General features: G+C 41.1%; 1 protein-coding gene across 1 annotated transcript in view; it reads right to left on the reverse strand.

Moving 5' to 3' along the window:
- Positions 1-23,278, reverse strand: part of LOC106550340 (amine oxidase [flavin-containing] A) — a 65,441-nt gene that overhangs the window by 3,118 nt on the left and 39,045 nt on the right. Inside the window, exons 4-14 of the mRNA XM_087721746.1 lie at positions 17,177-17,281; positions 13,100-13,191; positions 10,681-10,822; positions 9,244-9,393; positions 7,474-7,633; positions 6,712-6,808; positions 4,982-5,035; positions 4,336-4,393; positions 2,649-2,746; positions 967-1,078; positions 567-629 (exon numbers count right to left, since the gene is read on the reverse strand). Of these exons, the coding sequence (XP_087577872.1) occupies positions 567-629; positions 967-1,078; positions 2,649-2,746; positions 4,336-4,393; positions 4,982-5,035; positions 6,712-6,808; positions 7,474-7,633; positions 9,244-9,393; positions 10,681-10,822; positions 13,100-13,191; positions 17,177-17,281 (1,131 nt within the window). The remainder of the gene's footprint in view (positions 1-566; positions 630-966; positions 1,079-2,648; positions 2,747-4,335; positions 4,394-4,981; positions 5,036-6,711; positions 6,809-7,473; positions 7,634-9,243; positions 9,394-10,680; positions 10,823-13,099; positions 13,192-17,176; positions 17,282-23,278) is intronic.

Genomic DNA, 23,278 nt, shown 5'->3' on the forward strand with positions numbered 1-23,278 from the left:
GCTCCCACAGAGAAGGCTCTCCCCCTGGGAGTTGCCAGCCTACACTGCCTGGCCGACAGCACCCTGAGAAGGCCAACTCTGTGGGATCATACTGGATGGTGGGAGGCTACCGGTGGCAGTAGGTGGTCTCACAAGTACCCTGGGCCTAAGCCACGAAGCACTTTAAAGATCATAATTAACACCTTGAATCGCACCCGGAAAACAACCGGCAACCAGTGCAGGCCACCTAAAAGGGATGTAACATGGGAGCATCTAGGTACCCCCATGACAACCCACGCGGCAGCATTCTGGACCAGCTGAAGCCTCCGGGTGCTCTTCAAGGGCAGCCCCATGTAGAGAGCATTACAGTAGTCCAAGCGAGAAAGGACGAGGGCGTGAGTGACTGTGCACAGGGCATCCCGATCCATCCCAATCCATTCTCAACAAACTGGGTAATAAATTTGTTCTTAACTCCATAGTCAATTTTTTATTAGATAACTTCATCTTCCATTAGGCCCAAAACAGGAGAGTGATCCAGTCAAGTACAAGGCAATATATGGAGAAATATTATTTTTGAGCACACTTACCTTTGATTCTGGTTCTGTTACCCAAATTTCATTCTTTGAAATTTTTCCCATGCTGTACAATATCTGGAAGAGAAAAATTATATTCCAGTAACACTAATCCTTTTTATATCAAGTGCATCATGCAATTGAAATAGAAGAGATCAAAAATAGAAGAGATTAAAGAAGGCCATTTGTCTATAGTATGGACAATACAGATATTTGTCTTGGGAAATACAGTCAGGTATCAAAATAGTATCACAGTAACTTGATATATATATTTCATTGTTCTTTGGTAGTTTTAATTTTTCTTTGGTGTAGCAATATTGAATATATCAATGCCAATTTCCCAAATCATGTTTCAAATAGAACTAGTTTATTTGGGTCTTTCATGAAGGTGGCCAATAGTAGTGGTTCTGTTTACCTCTCTAGCAGCTCTTTCTCCAGCCTGCACAGCTCCTTCCATATAGCCACTCCACTGAGTTGCTGTCTCAGTGCCAGCAAAGTATATTCTACCAGCTGGCTCACGTATTATTCTTTAAAGAAAACACATACCCATAAAATAGAGAGATAGTAATTCCACTTGTAGCTAATATATTTGCATGAACAATAAGAGGCAATATCCTACATTTTCTGTGAACTTTGTAAAGTTTTGTTTCAAGGAATGCAAACATTTTGCAACATCCTTCTTTTGTGTGGTTCATTTTTTTGATGCTTTTCACACACTTAACCAAGCTGTATACCAAATATGGCAGTGTTTTTAATGAGTAGAAGGGAAGTGATACATCTTTGCTATTCATTTGTTTTACCATGCTGCTACTTGTACAAATAATAAGACTTTTACCACAACTCAAATCTGTTATGAATAAACTTTTAATCCCTGCTGCCCCTGGGATGCCAGCCAGTGGTGGGATTCAAAACATTTGCTACCAGTTTGGTGGGTGTGGCTAGGTGAGGGCATGTGACTGAATGGCCGTAGCCAACCTAACAGCATTCACGCCCATGCCCACTCAGTCACATGACCCCCCCCCACCAAGCCACACCCACAGGAAAAGGTAGGAAAGTTTTTAGGATTTCTCTCTATCTACCACCCCCCCTCCCTTTGCCAGTTGCCACCGTTTCCACTCCCAAACCCTGGCCCTAGCCTTGCTTCCTCCCCCACCACTGCCTCTTTGGTTGCTTACCTTCCAGAGCAGCTGGTCCAGAGTCTAAAAGGCAAGCTGACTGGAGTTTTCAGCGGCCCCCGGCCAGCTGCCGCTGCTGGGAAGCAAAGAAGCCTCCCAGCTGCCTCCTTTGCTTTGCAAAGCAGCTCTCAAAGAGGCAGTGGCTAGCTGCAGGCTGCTGAAAAGTCCTCTGTTCAGTGAAAAAGCTGCTGCCATCACCACTATTTTCTTCACACATGCACATCCCATTGCCTTGCAAGTCCGCTTGGACTTGCAAGACAATGGGATGCACATGCGCAAAGAAAATGGCAGTGATGGCAGCAGCTTTTTCACTGACCGGGGGACTTTTCAGTGGCCTGTGACCAATCACAGCCTCTTTAAGAACCGGTATGCAAAGCGGGGCAAGAGAGGGTGAGCAACCGGTGACAGGGGGACTGGTTTGGGGGAGTGGCCAGCGGCCATCACTACCTGTTCACCAAACTGGGCAAAATTTCTGCCACCAGTTTGGGTGAACTGGTGCAAACTGGATGAATAACACTTCTGATGCCAGTACTATTAAATGCCTGAAGGGTAAATGTAGCCCAACTCTTTTTGAAAGAGATTCCAGTTAAATGGTTCTATTTAACTTCCTTTCTTCTCGTCTTTATTTTCCCAGAATAGTAAATATGCTACCCTGAGACATTACCACTTGAACAGTTTCCACATAATTCCAAGATCATATCTTCAAATAATAATCTGCAATTAAGCTCTGATTTTATATTTGACTTTCTTCTATTCAACAGTACTAAAGTCAAAGGCACTAGCTGCAACTTTAATATTGCCAAATATGTAATATTTTTATAAACCTTTCTTTCAAATATGAGATTAGCTCATTGTTCTGGTACTTTGTCAAATATCCAATAACTGTGGGCCAAGAAACGAGAACATTGTTATTTTGTTTTACCTTCCATATTGGGACATAATGCCTGGTGGAAAATATGCTGTATAACAGCCTCCACTATATTGTTCTGTACACCAGTTCTTTTCTTCATAATGCACTGGCTGTAAGAATAAACCAAGATGAGAAATAAAGCAAATTTTCAAAAAGATGTTGGCAGCATTAAAATTGGGATTACTAAATATTGATTACATAGAAGCAGATTCATATCAACTGAGAAGTACTAGATTAAACTTCATAGGCTGCTTGCTGATAGAATCTATCTGAACAATTTGGCTCAGTTAGATGTTATGTGTCCTGGCTACTGAATAAACAAAAGTTTTATTTGGCCTCCCGCCCCCCAATAATTGGAACATAATGTATATTGTTTTAACTTTTTAATGAAGAGAATCTATAATTTTCAGAACGCACACTCTTTTCACATATTATAGCCCCATGGTGAGGAATCAGAAGTTATATCCAATAAATTCAGCAAGTGTTATTTTCCCCATTAGGGTAATTTGATTTTCAAAACAGACTATCAACCTACATTTAATCTGTTGTAATCTGAAACCATATTTATTTTAAAAGTAAGCTAGTTTTGTTCACCAAGTTCAAAAAGAGTAAATAATTCTAGTGAGTTCTCATAAATGTGAGGAATTGTGGACAGGGAGATAAGTAACAAAAAGGAAAGTAGACACAAACAAGCAAGATTAATATAGTCAATTTCGCATAGAATGCTATGAAACCATAAATCCAGACAATATCAGGGATAATCAAGAAGCAGTTTTAACCCAAACCGTATCAGAGCATTTTTGACTCAGACTACTACTCTCTAGTCAGTACCTCATGTGGGATGCAGTCAACTAAGGAAGTTTACAATTTAGCAAATCAAACTTCCAGGAAATGAGATGGAGGTGTATCATGATGGAAAATATAAGGCACTACATTACAAAAGGTGCTGCTGAAGTCCATTAACAAAGAAAATGCCTCCCAAACATATTGGGGCTATGTTGTGCAATGGGGAAGGAACAATTTATATAACCAAGTTTGGCACAATGCTTCCTATGGTAGGACTGGAGAAAATGAACAGAGCTTGTATATTTTTCAAAATTACAGCCCTTGATGTAGCTCGCATGATTACATTCTGCTATGTCTAGGGGCAGAGCTATGAAAAAACTAGTGGCTTGCTTAAATTTGCTGTATAAATCCAGCCAATGGATGCAAAAAGACAATAGCAAAATGATCAGATAGCTCTCCAATCCCAAATGCTATCTCGAAAGGCTGCCTCTTAGCAGCCTAGCCAAAGCTCACAATTTTTTGTCAAACTCCTGTCTCTAAGACATTCTAAACACCACACTACTTTGGTTAAGCCCTGACTTTTTGTTCTAAGTAGGCTTAGTCAACTATCAAAATGGTGAACCTCATAATAAAAAGCTATTCTTTCTGGCTGTCCCAAAGAACCAGTTTCATTTTTTTTGTCTGCAACACGAACTTCAAATCCTTCCCCCACTTCTCTATTAGTTCACATCTTCTATTGTGTATCTAATGCTTGAGAAAAACATTGCTGCATTACTAATTCAGGATTTTATTCAAAAGGCTGTATTAAATAGTTTAAATCTCATTTGGGCATGCATCCTAAAAATTCATATGGCCTGACCACAATATTGTAACAATCAATACTTCACCAATTTTAAATGTTCTTCTTCCTTACATATAAAGCTTCTTCTGATCCTAGTACTTTAGCGTACAATTCACAGATTTTTTTCTTTCTGCAGGAAAAATGAAATGTTTAAAACTAACCTAAATTCATAATTAGCTTTTAAACTAACATCACAAGGCATTCAATTTGGGAGTATAGAAATGAGATGAACTAATAGAATAATAAGCCACAATAGAATACAGTACATAATTCCAGAAATATTTATTCTAAACTACTGCCAAATTCACACATAAAAGTAGCAGGCTTTGTATCATCTTGAGTTGTACTGTTGGGGTATATTAGAAACACTGTACTGTATATTAGAAACACTTTCATTTTGTCCTCTTTCTCTTTGCTATAACTGCATGGCTATGTAGTAAAATTCAGGGTTAGGGTTAAGATTAGGATTAGGATTAACGTTCTCCAAAATTTTACAAAATTTCCCACCATTTTACCTCTTTTGATCTATTCTGATCCTTAAGAACTAGGTTTTGGGTTTTGGAAACCTGGACTAATAGCTTGTTATGAAAAGTTATTGTCTTGCAACAAAGGTAGAAAACAATACTTTAATAGTAGATTAACACTAAATTAATTATTGTCAGAGAATGAAAAACAAAAATTTAAATGAGAAAAACTTCCAAAATCTGTTGATTCTTACCTCTCTTCTTTGCTAATGTTTGCTAGTCTAAAAGCTTTTCTTGCAAGAATAAATCTAAATATAAAAAAAAATTCCATCAGTGTTACATAAATGAATATATCCCCATGCAACATATATGAACAACATTACTGCTCTAAGAAAAAAATACTGTATCTTGAAAATATTACCAATCTAATTTTTGCCTGGCACATATTCAGCTACATATATAGCAGAAAATTAAATGCTAACTATAGTAGCTGGGGTTCTCAAACTGTATAATGAGACTCTCCCCTTTTCCAGGATAATAGGCAAATAGTTTATTTGGGCTTGAACACATCAGGTCAAAATGGGTGAGAAGAGAAGAATCACTTCAACATCCATGGTAGAAGGCATCCTTCAGTTGCACTATCTCACATATGCTAAACAGCTACAGAAAGATAGTGGGCTATGCACATCACTTTGAATAATAGGTATATAACTGTGAGAGTGAAGGGTGACTGCCAGGAGCATGGGTCCTTCATCACTGTCTGCAGGTAGAACTTCTTGCCTCACAGTGGAGCAGCCTGGTGGGTTATGGCTATCCCAATACTTCTTAACTGAACTTCCACCTTATTATCCCATTCTGGAATCAAGACCAGTGGAGAACTTCCAGCAGCTTGACTGTGCTTAATCACTGGAGGCAAGTCAACAAGACTCTGCAAACCACCCCACCCCCACCACTAATCTGAGTCACACAGTCACAATCAGCAAAGGAACCGCAATTTAGCCAGCAATGGAGAAGAGGAAAAGACTATGCTTTGCCAAACTCATCTGGTCTTCTTCTTGATATCTGGTCTATGGGAGGCCTGTTCTGAATAGCAGTTTTCATGGGGTACTGACTGTGCTGCAAAGCAGGGACATCTCTTTGTGTGTGGGGTATGCGTGTGTGGGATGTATATGCAATGGGAAGGAAAGAAAGTGGGAGAATCTACAGGGAAGAAAGTGCATACAAGAAGCAGTGGCCTCAGTATCTGGAGGCAATGGTGTATCTGATTTACAAAGAGACTTCAGAAGAAGACCCTCTTGAGGGTCCATGATCTCGGCAGCAGAGAGCTGTAAGAAGGTGCTACTATTTGGCATGGGGTTTAAAATGACAGTATTCTGAAAAGACTGTAACATTAGCATATGTATTTTTCCTCACTTCCTGTGGTTTTGATACAAAGTCAGATATTGGGAAGCTTCTGTATCTATTTCAGTTAAATTTAGCCTGTCATAGGCTCAAAATCCAATGCACAGTGGCTTGGAACAAGGGAGGTTCAAACCATGAATTATGATGCTGAGTAGCATCAATAAACCACAATTAAGATTAACCACATCTTTAGAGTTCCTAATTAAGGATAGAAGGAAAGCAAGTGATTAATCTTCTCTACAGGGAAAAACTAGTAAATGCCACAATAATGTCATGGCATAACATCATTTTGCAGCATGACATGAAATATATATTCATTTTCCCTGCAATGTTAGGAATGGAAGTAGAGAACTTTCTCACAGGCAGCAGAACAGTTGTTGTATATTTTTTGCAGAGTTCAATGAGTCCAACAAAAAGTGGTAAAAGCTAATATTACTGAAGGAAAAAAGACAGAACTGAGAACATGTATGTGGGAACCGATATGATATAAATCTGATTTTTTAGGACTCACAGCTATAATCAAATTTTCAATACAACTTTATTCATATTTGGTAGCCAAACACATAAATGTTGGATTTCTTACCCCATAAGAGCAGGTATGGATCCATCTGGTTTAGTATCATCTAATGTTACTGAAATGGGAGCATCATCATCCAGAATAATTGTGCAGCCACAAAAACCTGATAGAAAAATAAAAGGAGGATGACCAACACAAAAATTCAAGCATAATTTCTTGGTAAGCATTTTCAGTGATCCTTTGCAGTTTTACTTTCCTTCTTAGCAAATAAACATTTAGAGCCATTCTGCCAAATAACCTTCCAAGAGATTTGTGAAAGCAAATGGGGGACATTAATCTGATGAAATATAACTAGAACTTATACAGAAATTCACTACATCTTGTGTAGGGAAAGTATATTATAGCAATAGCAATAGCAGTTAGACTTATATACTGCTTTATAGGGCTTTCAGCCCTCTCTAAGCGGTTTACAGAGTCAGCATATTGCCCCCAACAACAATCCAGGTCCTCATTTTACCCACCTCGGAAGGATGGAAGGCTGAGTCAACCCTGAGCCGGTGAGATTTGAACAGCCGAACTGCAGAACTGCAGTCAGCTGAAGTAGCCTGCAGTGCTGCATTCTTGTAACTCAACCATAAACCAGGCCAGGCCTATGTAAGATAATCTCACTTTATTAGACATACATTATAACTTGTCAGATGTTTGCTGATTAATCCCATCTACGTTTTTTGCAACAAAACCCATTTTTTATTATTGTTCATGTTATTGAAGTTTGATTCGAAGGCATTAAAACATGTTTAACTGTCATAAAACAGATTCCACACATACCCAATTTCCTCCAGAAGGCTTCTTTGTAGTACATCATGCATTTAATGACAGAACCCATCGGGAGGCGCTGGATTAATTGGTTTCTTATTGTTGGCAGTTCCGGAGTGAAATGAATCTTTCCAGTCAATATCGGTGGAATGGCACTAATGACATACTTGCCCTGTTTAAATATAGCATATTCAAATCTTTGACACATTTTGAAAATAATTTCTATATTTCAATTTATTTTGAACCTTTTCAAAGTCCATAGTGTTTGTCAAATACTTTAAAACAATGAAATTCTAAGTAAATGAGCTGCTTCTCCCCTTTCTCTTTCTCTTTCTCCTCCTGCCTCCTCCCCCACAGCCCACACACATTCTGGATTTTAAAAAAAAGACAATCCCAACCACTCTCCTATTAAAATAAGAAATCCTGTATCAGGCAATTATCTCATTTACTTTCACCCTTTCCTTTCTCAGTCTAGCTAAAACAAAGCCTCAAGTCCCAACCAAATTCATTTATCCCTTTAAGTAAATTTATAAAGCTGCAACTCACTTTCAGTGGCTTTGGGTGACTTACAAAGATAAAAACCCATATAAAAAATAGCAGCAACAACCCCCTGCGTCCCTAGTAACAACAGTTAATCAAATAAGCAATTTGATTGGCTCCATCCCATGTTCGGTTCCCCAGACCTATTAGCAAAACCAGATCTCACTTGTTAAAAGTGAGGACCAATCTTATCTCTGCAGGGATGATAACAGAATAACAGAGCTGGAAGAGACCTTGTAGTCATCTAGTCCAATCCCCCACCCAAGCAGGAGACCCTATACCATTTCTGACAGATGACAGTCCAGCCTCTTCTTGAAAGCTTCCAGTGATGAAGTTCCCACAATCTCCAAAGACAAGCTGTGCTATTGATTGATTGTTCTCACTGTCAGAAAATGTCTCCCTATTTCTAGGTTGAATCTCTCCTTGATCAGTTTCCATCCATTATTCCTTATCTGGCCTTCAGGTGCTTTGGAAAATAGCTTGACCCCCTCCTCTCTATGGCAGCCCCTCAAGTACTGGAACACTGCTTGCAGACGTTACTACCCAAATGAGGTAACATCATCACTGCTAGGTAGAAGTGGGGTTTGCTCTCAGTTTATAACCTAGTGGCTTGCCCTATCAGTGTTGGTGGGAGTGGCCTTAGAGATTCTTTGGTTGGGCTGTTTATTGTTAATTTGTTTGGCAGTTTCTTGATTGAGGTATTGTTTATTGGATTGTTGGTTTGATGTTTTTCTTGGAATTAATCTATGCTCATCTGATGGAGAGGTGCTCTTTTTGTTCCCCTTTTGGCTAGCTGATTGCCTCTTCTGCATAGCGTTTTTGTGTGTGTGCATACTATGACTAATTTGTCAGAGTGCCAAGGTTCTAGAAACACTCTAACAAATTAGCCATCAATAGATACATAGACATAAACAATATCTATAGACTATGCAAAAGTGACAATCAACTAGCCAAAAAGGGAACAACCAAGCTCAGAGAGTACCAAGGATCCCCCATATTACAGCTTTCTGTATATATTTATTAACACTTTCATTAATACAATATTTATACTGGTATAGAATGAAAGCTACAACTACTGTACTGATAGTCAAGTGATGGTGAAATGTCAGAAGCCAATTACATTACAAAATCTCTCAATAAAAGCAACTCGAAAAGTATCTTGAGTAATGTGAAATGCAGAGAAACAATAATGGGGCCAATTGCATCAAGCATGTTCTTTTTTAATTTATGTTATTCAATTACCTTATATATCTTGTGGTTCAGTGTCTTCACAATGATGTCATCACTTGACTGGTCAATATGGACTACAGGACTCTTGAGTTTAACTTTATCTCTGAGTAGTTCCATTATCTTTTCTGTAATTTGTCCAGAACCTCCAATAAATTTTCTCTCCTAGGAACAACAAATAAGGAGACAGTGTTGAAGCATATAACTGGTATAATGTAGCTGAGAGTGGGATATCCATTAAATAAGATTTTCAAATAATCATTTTAAGGGACTGGACCGAAAAATATAATTCTCTAGCCCAGGGGTGTCAAATTCAATTTCATCAGTGCTGTGATTGATCTCAGGGTGGGCGTGGCCAACTTGCTGGGTGTAGCCAACTGGGTGGGCGTAGCCAGCTTGACGCCACTCCCCAAACTGCTGGCGTGTTTCCTCTTCACACTGGGTAGACTGGGCCAAAGCCACACTGGCCCAATGTTTCCTCTTCGCACTGAGTAGATTGGGCCAAAGCGACGTGGGCTGACCCCCTAAATTTTCCAGGATGAACCCACGGACTGGATCCGATCACATCATGGGCCGAATCTGGCCCACGGGCTTTGTGTTTGATACCACTGCTCTAGCCTATACTAGAGGAATTACAACAAAGAAGTTCCAGCAGGCTGTCAGCACTTACATTATATTTTAGCTTTGCTTTTATTTGGATATGATTGTTTTGGATATTTTTGATATCACCTAGAGGTGATGGACTTGAGATTAGAGTGGAGTAGAGAGAAGTATGGTTTGCAAGTAAATAAATATGGAATGGGATATGGTATGAAAAGATATCTGTTTAAACCTAAAAGGGTGATGAGCTATTAATTTGTTTATACTTGTGATGAAGATTGGAGATCCTTTTGTATATTTCTATATTATATGGGATTATTTCTCTTTCTTTTTTTTCTCCCCCCTGTATTTTTTATTCTTTCTTTCCATTCTATTTTCTATCTCCACATTAGTTTTCATTCGTTTTTATTGCTATAATTAAAATTGCTAATAAAAATTATTTGGTATGGGATTTTTGACTATATGGACATTGGTTGTAACCATGGAAACAAAACAATATAATTACGATATGGTCAGAGCCATATTGTACTGAATAGATGAGAATAAGAGTTGTTATAATATTAATCTAATTTCAGGAGAAATATAAGAATACTGCCAATAAATAATACTTTCATTAATTATTCCATATTGAGATGTCTGCAGGGGGAAGCCAATGAAACTTAAGATAGTAGTCACCACTGACTTTTTTGGCCTTCCACAATGGGCATCCATTTCCACAACTGAAAAGCTACTCTAACTTTTGGGAAAATATTCTTTGCTATACTTTAGAACTCTCCCTATTACAGAAATGCAGAATCACATTCATTCATTTTGAACTCTCAAAAGGAAGGACAAATGAATCATTTGTTTTACCTGCCCTCCATTGGTTATAGTAAAAATCCTGGTAGTTCCCCCACAAAGCTTCACATACCACAGGAACCAGAGAGCAGAGACTTCATGTGTCTCTGAAGTGACATTGATGTTGACAAAGCTTGCAGCGAAGTCCCTGGCAGCTCTGTATATAATCCAAAGGCAGGCACAACATATTAATTCTATCTTGTTAAGAAATGAAACAAAATGGAAAACCAATTTAACAGTGCATTTCCTTAGTTTGACAAGGTAAGACTGTTACATAAAGGACAGTTTTCCTAACACACTACTTGTGCACTGTGTAATGGGTGTTTCACATTATACTGCTGTTACTATATCCCGAGATTCACATATAGTATTGCTAAATGTAGAAGGATTCACAATTCAATGCTTGGGGACATTTAAATTGTGGCAGCACATCATGCTGGAGTAGGTAGTATCCCAAACCCATTCTCCTGTGAACAACTGGTTTGTGTAGTAGAAAGAACCTAGAAACAATGGATTCTGCACATACTGTATATTCAATAGCTGCAGTATGCAATACTCTTTGCTTTGGGGAACATTCTGTTTTCTATTATTGTCAAATAATCATTCTTCTTTTTTCCAAATGAAGCCTTATTAAGCTTATCATGAATATTATTAATAGGTGAAAACAACTATTGGCTTTTTCTTTAATGGGTAAAAGAATGCCAGTAAGAAATCTGCTATCTTCCTTCCTGAGAGTGCCTCTATCGGAAGTGTGATATTTATTCTAGCACCACTCCCTTCTTGATCTTAATGGCTTTTTGAACATGACATGCTGTTCAAAAGTCAAGTACAGCTTACATCTCTACTGAAAGTTCAATAACTTGATTTAGATCAATCCTCCAAATTTGATTATGATTTAATTATGATTATAATTTTCTATTTCCATTCTATTTTGCTCCATGTTTAAATCAGGTTGTAAACTGAGAAAGTGATAGCAACTAATGGTTCCCGACTTTCTAATAAAATGTGTGAATACATTCAGATATTATGGGAAATACAGCTTTTTATTTCTAAGTCCTCAAGACTACAGATCTGGAGAAGCCTTATTATTACAAAGGACCACACAGTGGCTATGCTCAAATGTACAGAACACCAGCAAAACTTAATTACAATATTACATAATATTGTTGTTTCTGGTCAAAGCTTTGGCATCAGTGACAACAGTCTGAAACTCAGTAGCTAGATAGATATACCGTGTGCACAATTATTAGGCAACTGAGTATTTTGACCATATCATCTTTTGTATTCATATTTTCCACCTCCAGGCTGTATAAACTTAAATGCTTAGTGGATATAAGCAGATCAGGTAATGTGTATTTGTGTAATGAGGGAGGGTATGGCCTAAGGAGATCAACACCCTATATCAAGGTGTGCATAATTATTAGCAACTTCTTTTCCTCTGGCAAAATGGGCTAAAAAAGAGATTTAACTGACTCTGAAAAGTCAAAAATTGTAAAAAGTCTTTCAGAGGGATGCAGCACTTCTGAAATTGCTAACATGTTGGGGTGTGATCACAGAACCATCAAACATTTTGTTGCAAATAGTTTTGTTGCAAGAAACGTGTTGAGGAAAAAAGATGTACATTAACTGCCAAAGATTTGAGAAGAATCAAATGTGAAGCTACCAGAAATCCATTATCCTCCAGTGCTGTCATATGCCAGAACTGCAACCTACCTGGAGTGCCCAGAAGTACAAGGTGTTCAGTGCTCAGACACATGGCCAAGGTAAGGAAGGATGAAATCTGACCACCATTGAACAAGACACATAAGTTGAAATGGCAAGACTGGGCTAAGAAATATCTGAAGGTAGATTTTTCAAAGGTTTTATGAACTGATGAGAGTGACTCTTGGCAGACCAGATGGATGGGCCCATGGCTGGAGCGGTATGCATGCATTGAAGTACTCCACTGTGTGGCTAGCCACTAAAAGCCTTAAAGATGAAAGAATAATGACATGGCCCCTTCCTTACCTGACCTAAACCCTATTGAGAACTTGTGGACCCTTCTTAAATATGAGATTTATGGTGAAGGAAATCCTCTCTGAACAATGTCTGGGAGGCTGAAACCCAGAAGCTAGATAGATATATAGAAAATCCAATCTATTTTATTGAATAAAGCTATATTATAAATTAATAAGGGTTGTTTCCTTAATCAGGAGTTTTCTTTCTTTCTTCAATGGAAGACCAATACAGCTACAATGTTATCATCATTTAAGTCTGTATATGCCCTAGCATTCTAACATGTGATTGGATATACGATTGTACTACAATTAGTTATCTCCCACAAGAAAAAAAGAGAATATAGAAAAAACAATGAAGCATGTAGTATATGTGACATGTAGAAAGCTAGAAAATGGGCATATAGTAATAAGATTATAACTGAAGATGGATCACTTACTTTGTCCAACAATGTTTGTCAATGAACTGTTTCATTGAAATTTTGTCCAGCTCTTTAGCATGTGGTGCATCCCATGGTGCTTCAGCAGGAATCTAAAAACAAACCAAGTGTTGTAAATAGGCACAGTTTATTTGCTGATTTTCTTTTCATGAATCAATAACCTCAATCCATTGTCCTTACAATATGGTCATAAAAAGAAGCAAGCCCTATCGTGTTACAAAGTTAAATTGCTTATCTCTGCTTGTTTTAAAATGGAGAGAGAGAGAATATTGCATATGAAATGAATGAAATTGTAACACAACTGTTTTTAAAAAAGGCACAATCATAAGCTAATCCATCCTTGTAAACAATTTGTCCATGAATTACAAGTGATATCAGGACTTCAACCCACTAATTGCGGCCATATAATTCTCTGTCCAATATTGAATAAAATGTTTTTAGCAAAAAGAAAGCATGGAAAAATCTATTTTCATTGTCCATTAATATCCCTGCAATAGGTACGTACTGCAATAAGATTTGTACATTCAAAAATATTAAACCTAATCTCAAAGCCATATATGCAATTACTTCTTCTAGAACATAATAACTTTAAGACATTGCAAAACCTATATTTATTGAAGCATATTTTCATTGCAACTGTAGTGATTTTCTAATTCCTTTTTCTGTACAAATATAATTAATCCCATGCATCTGAAATATAATGCTTTATTGATTGTGCTGTAATCTAAGATGTATTGAATATGTTTGATAGTGATACTAAAACAGTTTCCATAGTTTAGACAAAACAGCAATATCTTTTTAAAAATTCCACTCAGTTTTTAAAGTATGTATATCAGACTGAATTAATAATGAGTTATTTGGAAATACACTTTTTTGTCTTGGAAGATTTAGTGACCATGTGCTCTGAAGCTAAAAATCCATTTAAATTTATATCCAGCCAAGGATCTTGCTGTGATCAATACAAATAATTAATATGTCAATGAAGGTAAATGTTTTGGAATATATTACAAGGCTACAGACGCAAGCAAACTGCATCTATATTTAATACAAAGTATATTTTAGTGTTGATTACAAAAATCACCTATAACCCATCCCTGCACCGTGCCCCCTGCGCATGCTCATATAACCTCCCGCTGCCCCATACATGTGTGTACAGCTTTCTTGGAACCTGGGGAGGGTGAAAACAGCCTCCCTCGCCACCTGGAGGCCCTCTTTTCCAACTTTCAATGGACTTGGTAGGTCCATTTTTTGCCCTCCCCAGGGTCCTGAGACTTTCTAGGAGCCTGGGAAAGGGGAAAAACAGCCCAACATGGAAACAGAAAGTTCGTGAACGGACTTCCGGGTTGCCTGCTGGGCCGTTTTTCTTCCTCCAGAGGGCGAAAAACAGCTCAACACCCAAACCAGAAGTCCATTCCTAAACTTCTGGTTTGTGTGTTGGGCAGTTGTTTTGCCCTCTAGAGGCTTCAGGAAGCTTCCTTGAAGCCTCTGGAGGCCAAAAATCAGCTGAAAATCAAGGCCAAAAATCAGCTGGCCAGCGCACATATGTGCGCTGGAGTTGATAGGGCAACGTCTTGAGTGCCCTCAGAAATGGTTCTACATGTAACCTGTGGCACACTTGCCATAGGTTCGCTATCATGGCCCTATACCATTTCTGACAAGTGGCAGTCCAGTCTTTTCCTGAAAGCTTCCAGTGATAAAGAACCAACAATTTCTGAACTCAAGCTGTTCCATTGGTTGATTGTTCTCACTGTCAGGAAATTTCTCCTTATTTCTAGGTTGAATCTCTCGATCAATTTTCATCCATTATTCCTTGTCTGGACTTCAGGTGCTTTCGGAAATAGCTTGACCCCCTCCTCTCTGTGGCAGCCCCTCAGCCCCTTTGTACTGGAACACTGGTATCATGTCACCCCTGGTCCTTCTTTTAACTAAACTAGCCATGCCCACTTTTTGCAACCGTTCTTCATATGTTTTAGCCTTTGTTGCTCTCCTCTGCACTCTTTCTAGAGCAGAGGTGTCAAACTCGATTTCATTGACCTTGGAAAGCCAGGGGGCATGGTGGGGTGGTCATGGCCATGGTGAGCATGGTTGTGGGTGGGCATGACATGGTGGGTGTGACATGGGACTTGTGTCATGGACACCTCTGGTGGCCAAGTACTAATGCAGGATTTCCCTGAGATCCTCCCTCACTCTCATAATCTCCTTCCTTCCTTCCTTCCTTCCTTCCTTCCCTCCCTTCTTTTTCCTTCCCTCTTCATTCTCCTTTGTTCTTCCTTTCCTTTTCCTTATTTTTCCTTCCTTGCTCTCTTCCCATCTTCCCATTTTTTCTTTCTCTTTCCTCTTTCCCGTTCTCCTTCCTGTCCCTTCTTTTGCTCAAATGCAAAAGGGGAAACATTTCTCCTTTTGTTTTGTTTTTAGTTTTTTTGATTGTCCTCTGCCAGTGAAAAGAGAGCACCCCCTCTCCACTCCCAATGCTCTATTTTTACTGGCAGAGGGCTTCAGGAGGCCATCAGAGCTGAAAATGGGCCATGGGAGTCCATGCATGCCCCCCAGCTCCATTTTCACTGGCAGAGGCACCATGGGCTGATCCTTTGCTGTTTCCAGACCGGCCCTATGGGCCAGATCTAGCCTGCAGGCCTTGAGTTTGACACCTCTGTTCTAGAGTCTCAACATCTCTTTTATAGTGTAGTGACCAAAACCGCAACTGGATGCAGTATTCTAGGTGTGGTCTTACTAAGGCATTATAGAGTGGTATTAGTATCTCACATGATCCTGATTCAATCCTATTGTTAATGCAATTTAGGATTGCATTGGGTTTTTTTGGGGGGGGCGCTGCCCCTGCACACTGCTAGCTCATATTTAATTGATTGTCCACTAAGACTCTACAATCCCTCTCACAGTTACTGCTATTAAGCCTGATTTCACCTAATCTGTGTGTGTATTTTTCGTTTTTCTTGCCTAAGTGTAAGATTTTAGTTTTCTCTGTGTTGAATTTCATTTTATTAGATAGCATCCAGGTTCAAGTCTACCAAGATCCACTTGGATCTTGAGCCTATCATCTAGGGTGTTGGCTGTTCCTGCCAGCTCAGTACCATCTGCAAATTTGATGAGTTCCCCTTCTACTTCCTCATCTAAGTCATTTATGAAGATATTGAAGAGTACTGGACCTAAGATGGAACCATGTGGAACTCCACTGCTTATTTCCCTCCATGTAGACATAGTACCATTAATGGGTACCATACTCGTTGAGTATGGTTTGTCAACCAGTTACAAATCCATCTGTTGGTAAAGCTATCTATCCCATTTTTTCTAGCTTACCAAGAAGTAGGTTGTGGTCCACTTTGTTGAATACCTTGTTGAAATCTAAGTAAACTATGTCTACAGCATTTTGCTGGTATACTAATTTAGTCACTTTATCAAAGAATGAAATAAAATTGGTTTGGTATGATCTGTTTTTAACAAACCAGTGCTGACTTCTATTTAATACTTTATATCCTCTCCAATGATTGTAAATTCAAACATTATCTCCATTCTTGTTAATTATCCCAGTTCCAGGGTGAGCATTCTAAAGGCGAGGTGAGTGGTTAAGAGCCAAACAAAACTGGAAGACGTGAAACTGATTAGTCTTGTCAGTTTTGAGCTGGCTATTGCAGTGCCACAGAGATGAGCTTTTCAAAGGGTCAGGGGATGGGGAAAAGGGAAGCATAATCAGGGTCATATAATTTCCTTACTTAGTAACCAATTTGCTTAGTGATGGAGTTGCTGGTCCCAACTGTGGTTACAAAATGATGACCATTTGTATGGAGGTGCTATATCTTACAGAAAAGGAAGGACTAATGTAAGTCTCTGATACATTTTCCTCTATAAAACTGTAATAAAAACATTGTAATATGTCTGTTAAACTTTCACTATAAAATTGGAGATTTTAATATTTGCATTAAAGTTAGGTAAAATATTTCTGCTTCTTGAATACTTTTTGTCAGTGATATAAAAATTTTCCTTGTAAGCTTTCATGTAACAATGCATTTTTTTATTTATTGTCTCAGTCAGTTGCATACATATTCATTATTCCCAGCATACCTCTTTTCCCAGTTTATCCATTGTTCTCCAGAAATTGATGTAATCTAGATATATGAAAGGGTTCCACGTGGAAGGAAAGGTATCATACATTGAATAGGAATTCCCCTAAAACAGAAAAAAATAACAAAATATAACCAAATTGTTGATTCTTTCTTCTCATATTAGTCTTAATTTTCCATACACAATAACTAATTTGTAGTTATAATAATTGCAGTCAAATTTCTATTAGAAATATATTCAGCAGCATTGTATATGCAAATCTAGAAATGAATCTAACACATAGATACTAAAAAAAATGAAATGTAGATCATTACCTTTCTTTTCCAGATTGAGAAATACAAGCTAAAGTTCAAAGTAAAATTTCAACATCAATTTCACATTTTCTTTTACTGCTGTCCTTTTAATTCATTAAATTATCATTTACTTTTAGCTGTATTGGAGAGAAAGGCATACATTAAAAAAAGAGTATTGAACCATCATACAGTTGTTATAGGAATTAAAATAAGTGTGGCCCTTTGAATGTCACCATTGCTTCAGGAAAATCAGTGCATTAATTTAGTTGGATATATATAAATACATGTCTGATCATAAAGCAAATTTCTATGATTACATGTTTCATTTCTCTCTATATCTCCAGAGGTAGTATTGCGCCAGTTCTTACCAGTTTGGGCAAACTGGTAGCAGCTGCTTTTGGAGGCTCTGCTCACCTGCCCCCATGTAATGCGTGATCTTCAGCGCATGCACATAAAGTGATGTGTGCGAGCGAAGCAAAATCGCACACAAGCTGCTCACATTTGCGAATCTGCAGCAAAGGTAAGTGAATCCCACTACTATCTATCTATCTATCTATCTATCTATCTATCTATCTATCTATCTATCTATCATCTATCTATCTATCTATCTATCTATCTATCTATCATCTATCTATCTATCTATCTATCTATCTATCTATCTATCTATCTATCATCTATAGATGAAACATGAATCATATAATCATAGCATTTTGCTTTATGATCAGACAAGTATTTAGAATAGAATAGAATAACAGAGTTGGAAGGGACCTTAGAGGTCTTCTAGTCCAACTCTCTTCCTAGGCAGGTGTAGGGTTTTTACAGTGAATCATCTGAATGGTCCTTGGAACTAAGGTTACATGTGTAAGTAAAAACTTCAGCAATCTGCAGAAAATATTTGCCTGTCAGCTATTCTTTGCTTGCAGTGTTCCCAGACATGGTTCGAGGACACGGGATGAAACAAAGTAATGAACCTGCAACATTTTATACACTCATTTGATAACACTTGATTTATTCAGCTATAACAACGTGAACATTCTCACGTATACCAATGATGTAAGGACTAACCAATTATTGTGCCTTGGAGACTTGTTAGCCAATAATGATATAACACCAGGGGTGGGTTCCTCCCGGTTCGCACCGGTTCTTGCGAACCTGTTCGTCAGTGAACCCAGAAGTAATTAACTTCCGGGTTCCTAGCTCCTAGCCCCTGTCGCTGGGTGCCTGCGGGGTTTTTCTTTTTAAAAAACGCCTCTCCGGATGATCTTGAAATCCTGCAAGGTTGCTTTGGAAGGGGACAGATAGGCAGATTCCCCCTGCCCCCATCCCTGGGTGCCTGCAGCCTTAAAGCAAGCGTTTGCACAATAAAGAAAATCTCACGAGCGAGAGAAGTTCTTAATTGCTTTTACTGTTAAGTTTCGGAAGCTTCCAAGGCTACAGTTAAGTTTCGGAAGCTTCCAAGGCCCCCCTCATCCGGGACTTGATAACCGATGAGGGCGCAGACCTGGCATGTATTACTGAAACATGGCTGGGCACGGAGGGAGGAGTCCCCCTCGTTGAGATGTGCCCAGCCGGATTTCAGGTGCTACACCAGCCGAGAGCCCAGGGAAGGGGTGGCGGTGTGGCTATTGTAGTCCGGGAGTCTTTAGTACCTCGTAGGATCCCTGCTCCGGAGCTTGTCGGGTGTGAGTCCCTGCTGGTGAAGCTGGACCTCATGGGTCAAGTGGGTTTGCTGCTTACGTACCTGCCTCCCAACTGCGTTGCAGCAGCCCTCCCCTCGCTCCTCGAGTCAGTAGCCGAGCTAGCAGTTGAGTTCCCTAGACTTATAGTTCTGGGGGACTTCAACTTGCCTTCGCTCGGTGAACGCTCTGACGGAGCGCAGGAGTTCATGGCTTCCATGACAGCCATGGGCTTGACTCAGGTAATTCGAGGCCCAACCCACTCAGCGGGTCACACGCTCGACCTCGTATTCCTCTCGGAGCAGTGGAGTTATGATCTTGGTCTGAGGGGTAATGAGATCATACCCCTGTCGTGGTCAGACCACTGCCTACTGAGGCTAGACTTCCGGAGGCCAAACCCCCACCGTAGGGAGGAGGAACCGACCAGGTGGTTCCGCCCCAAGCGACTGATGGACCCTGTTAGGTTCCAGACGGAGCTTGGGGTTATTCCAGATACTCTCGCCCACAGTTCGGCGGAGACCCTTGTCGCTGCCTGGCACTCGGCAGCTTCGGGGTCTCTAAACCGGATTGCGCCACTACGGCCCCTCCGGGTCAGCGGCCCCCGGAGGCCTCCTTGGTTTACCGAGGAGCTCCGGGAGATAAAGCGCCGGAGGAGACGCCTAGAGCACCTGTGGAGATCAGACAGGTCCGAATTGAACCGGGCATTTGTAACAGCATGCACCAAGGAGCATACCCGCGCTTTAAGATCAGCAAAAAGAACACACATTGCCTCCTTGGTAGCGTCCGCCGAGTCCCGCCCAGCCGCCCTGTTTAGGATAACCCGCTCCCTCCTAAATAGGAGGGAGACGGGGGACCCCTTACAGGGTAAGGCTGAGGAGTATGTCCAGTTCTTGGCGGACAAAGTTTCCCGGTTTCGAGCGGACCTGGACTCCACCCTTGCAGAGCCAGCTGAGACACAGGGGAAAGACTTGGCAAACCATCTCTGGGTTGAGTTTCAGGAAGTTGCCTCTGGGGATGTGGACAAGGCTATGCGAGCTGTGAGCACCTCCACTTGTGTACTGGACCCGTGTCCCTCCTGGCTGGTTGCCAACAGCAGTGAGGTGACACGAGGCTGGATCCAAGCGGTTGTTGTGGCATCTCTTCGGGAGGGGCACTTCCCCACCGAGCTTAAGGCAGCGGTGGTGAGACCCCTTCTAAAGAAACCGTCTTTGGATCCAGCTGTTCTTAACAACTACCGTCCAGTCTCCAACCTTCCCTATGTGGGGAAGGTTGTTGAGAAAGTGGTGGCCCTCCAGCTTCAGCGTACCTTGGAGGAAGCAAACTATCTTGACCCCTTCCAGTCCGGCTTCAGACCAGGTTACAGCACAGAAACCGCTTTGGTCGCATTGACTGATGATCTCTGGAGAGCTAGGGATGGAGGCTTTGCGTCCATCCTGGTTCTCCTTGACCTCTCAGCGGCTTTCGATACCATCGACCATGGTATCCTTCTGCGACGACTGCGGGAGGTGGGAGTGGGCGGCACTGTCTTGCAGTGGTTCTCCTCCTACCTCTCGGACAGGTCGCAGTTGGTGTTGGTGGGTGGGCAGAGATCGTCCCCGAGGCCCCTAACATATGGGGTGCCACAGGGGTCGGTCTTGTCCCCCCTCCTATTTAACATATACATGAAACCGCTGGGCGAGATCATCCGGAGGCACGGGATAAAGTATCACCAATATGCGGACGATACACAATTGTATCTGTCCGCCCCGTGCCAACTCAATGAAGCGGTGGACGTGATGAACCAGGGTCTGGAAGCTGTTAAAGACTGGATGAGAGCAAACAAACTGGTGCTCAACCCAGACAAGACCGAGTGGCTGTTGTGTTTTCCTCCCAATAATTTGACCACCGTACCATCAATCAGGCTGGGGGGACAAAACTTATACCCCTCAGATAGGGTCCGCAACTTGGGAGTCCTCCTGGACTCACAGCTGAGTTTTGATCACCATCTATCGGCTGTGACTAGGGGGGCATTTGCCCAGGTTCGCCTGGTGCGCCTGTTGCGGCCCTACCTGAATCGGGAGGCTCTCACGACAGTCACTCAAGCCCTTGTGATCTCTAAGCTGGAATACTGCAATGTGCTCTACATGGGGCTGCCCTTGAAGAGCACCCGGAGACTTCAGCTAGTACAGAACGCGGCCGCGCGAGTGATTGTGGGCGCACCTCGGTTCGCCCACATAACACCTATCCTCCGCGAGCTGCGCTGGCTGCCTGTGGATCTCCGGGTGCAATTCAAGGTCTTACTTACCACCCATAAAGCGCTCCATGGTAGTGGATCTGACTATCTGAGAGACCGCCTCCTGCCAATAACCTCCCTGCGTCCCATCAGATCGCATAGAGCGGGCCTCCTCCGTATTCCATCCGCCAGTCAGTGCCAACTGGCGACTACCCGGAGGAGAGCCTTCTCAGTTGCTGCTCCGACGCTATGGAACAATCTCCCCGTGGAGATTCGTACCCTGACCACAGTCCAGGCCTTCCGCACAGCCCTTAAGATCTGGCTAGCCCGTCAGGCCTGGGGATAAATTCTCTTGCCCCTCCCGAATGCTGAGTGAATGTTGTGTTTTAGTATTTTTTAGTTATTTCACATTTTTTTTCTGTATTTTGTCTTTCACTCCCCTTCCCTTACTATTGTAAGCCGCCCTGAGTCCCCTCAGGGAAAAGGGCGGCCTATAAATGCTAAATAAAATCTAAAAAAAAATAAAAAAATACAGGCAATCAGGAATGGGGTGGGGGAATGCCTCGCAGGTTTTCAAGATCGTCTGCAGAGGAGTTTTTAAAAAGAAAACTGTCTTCTTGGGAGGGGGAATGGGCTGCGCTCCTGGTTCTGGTGATTTCCCCCCCCCCCAAAAGACCAGCTTCCCATCTCTCCAAATCTTGTGGCTTTTCAGGATTTTCTTTTAAAAAAACGCCTCTCCGGATGATCTTGAAATCCTGCAAGGTTGCTTTGGAAGGGGACAGATAGGCAGATTCCCCCTGCCCCCCTCCCTGGGTGCCTGCAGCCTTAAAGTAAGCGTTTGCATAATAAAGAAAATCTCACGAGCGAGAGAAGTTCTTAATTGCTTTTACTGTTAAGTTTCGGAAGCTTCCAAGGCTACAGGCAATCAGGAATGGGGTGGGGGAATCCCTCGCAGGTTTCCAAGATCGTCTGCAGAGGAGTTTTTAAAAAGAAAATGGTCTTCTTGGGAGGGGGAATGGGCTACACTCAGAGGAGCCAGCGCTTGGGGCACCCTGAAACAACGCATCCCCGCCGCCTCGTTCTACTCAGCAAGCGGGGACATCCCGTCTGTGCCCACTTCTGCTGCCACCACCTCCGCTCCCAAATGCAACTGCTGCAGATAGATTGTGCCTGTAGCGGGAAGCTCTTCGCCCTGTGAGAGCTCCTCTTTGGTAACATCATCAGTGCTAGAAGGAAGTGGGGTTGGGGGGGAGGAGGAGAAAGTTAGGACAAAAAAGAAAAAGATAAGGAGGGAGAGGACTGTGGGGTCCTTTGGTGTTCTCTGAACGTGGTGGTTTTTAATTAGTTTAGGGAATTTTTATTTATTTATTGTTTATAGAATGTTTATTACAAGAAATGTTATTCCTTTTTGCAAATGTTTTATTTGTGATGCAATATGTTGCTTTTAAGTGTTTAGACCAGGTTTATGTGTCTCAAAGTGGCTGCTTTTCTATGGGCAGGCCAGGTTTGTTGCAAGGCAGTGTGTTTCACCCTCGTTTAGGTAATTCTGAGGTGGTTGATGGTTCTGTGAGTGCCTGTCCTTTATAATTTTCCACATTGCCTTGATGGTTTTTATTCCAGTGACTTTGTCTTTCCTGTTCTTAGGCTTAGGAAAAAAAAACTGGTTTCATTGGCAGTCTTTTTTTTGGGGGGGGGGGGTATTTTTTTGGTGTTTTCCTAGCACTGTCATAGTTTGTGGGTGTGGGTGGGTGTGTAATGTCCCACAGTTATCTATGCATTAATAATGATCTAGTAATATTAATAATATCTAGTAATTAGTAATATCTAGTAATAACATCGTCTTGGCCACTCCCACCAGGTCACATGGGTGGCAGGCCACTCCCATCCGGTCACATGGGTGGCAAGCCACTCCCATCCGGTC

Source organism: Thamnophis sirtalis, unplaced genomic scaffold, assembly GCF_051295495.1.
Source record: "Thamnophis sirtalis isolate CommonGarterSnake01/CBP01778 unplaced genomic scaffold, rThaSir2_p1.2 scaffold_8, whole genome shotgun sequence".
Classification (NCBI taxonomy): Eukaryota; Metazoa; Chordata; class Lepidosauria; order Squamata; family Natricidae; genus Thamnophis; species Thamnophis sirtalis.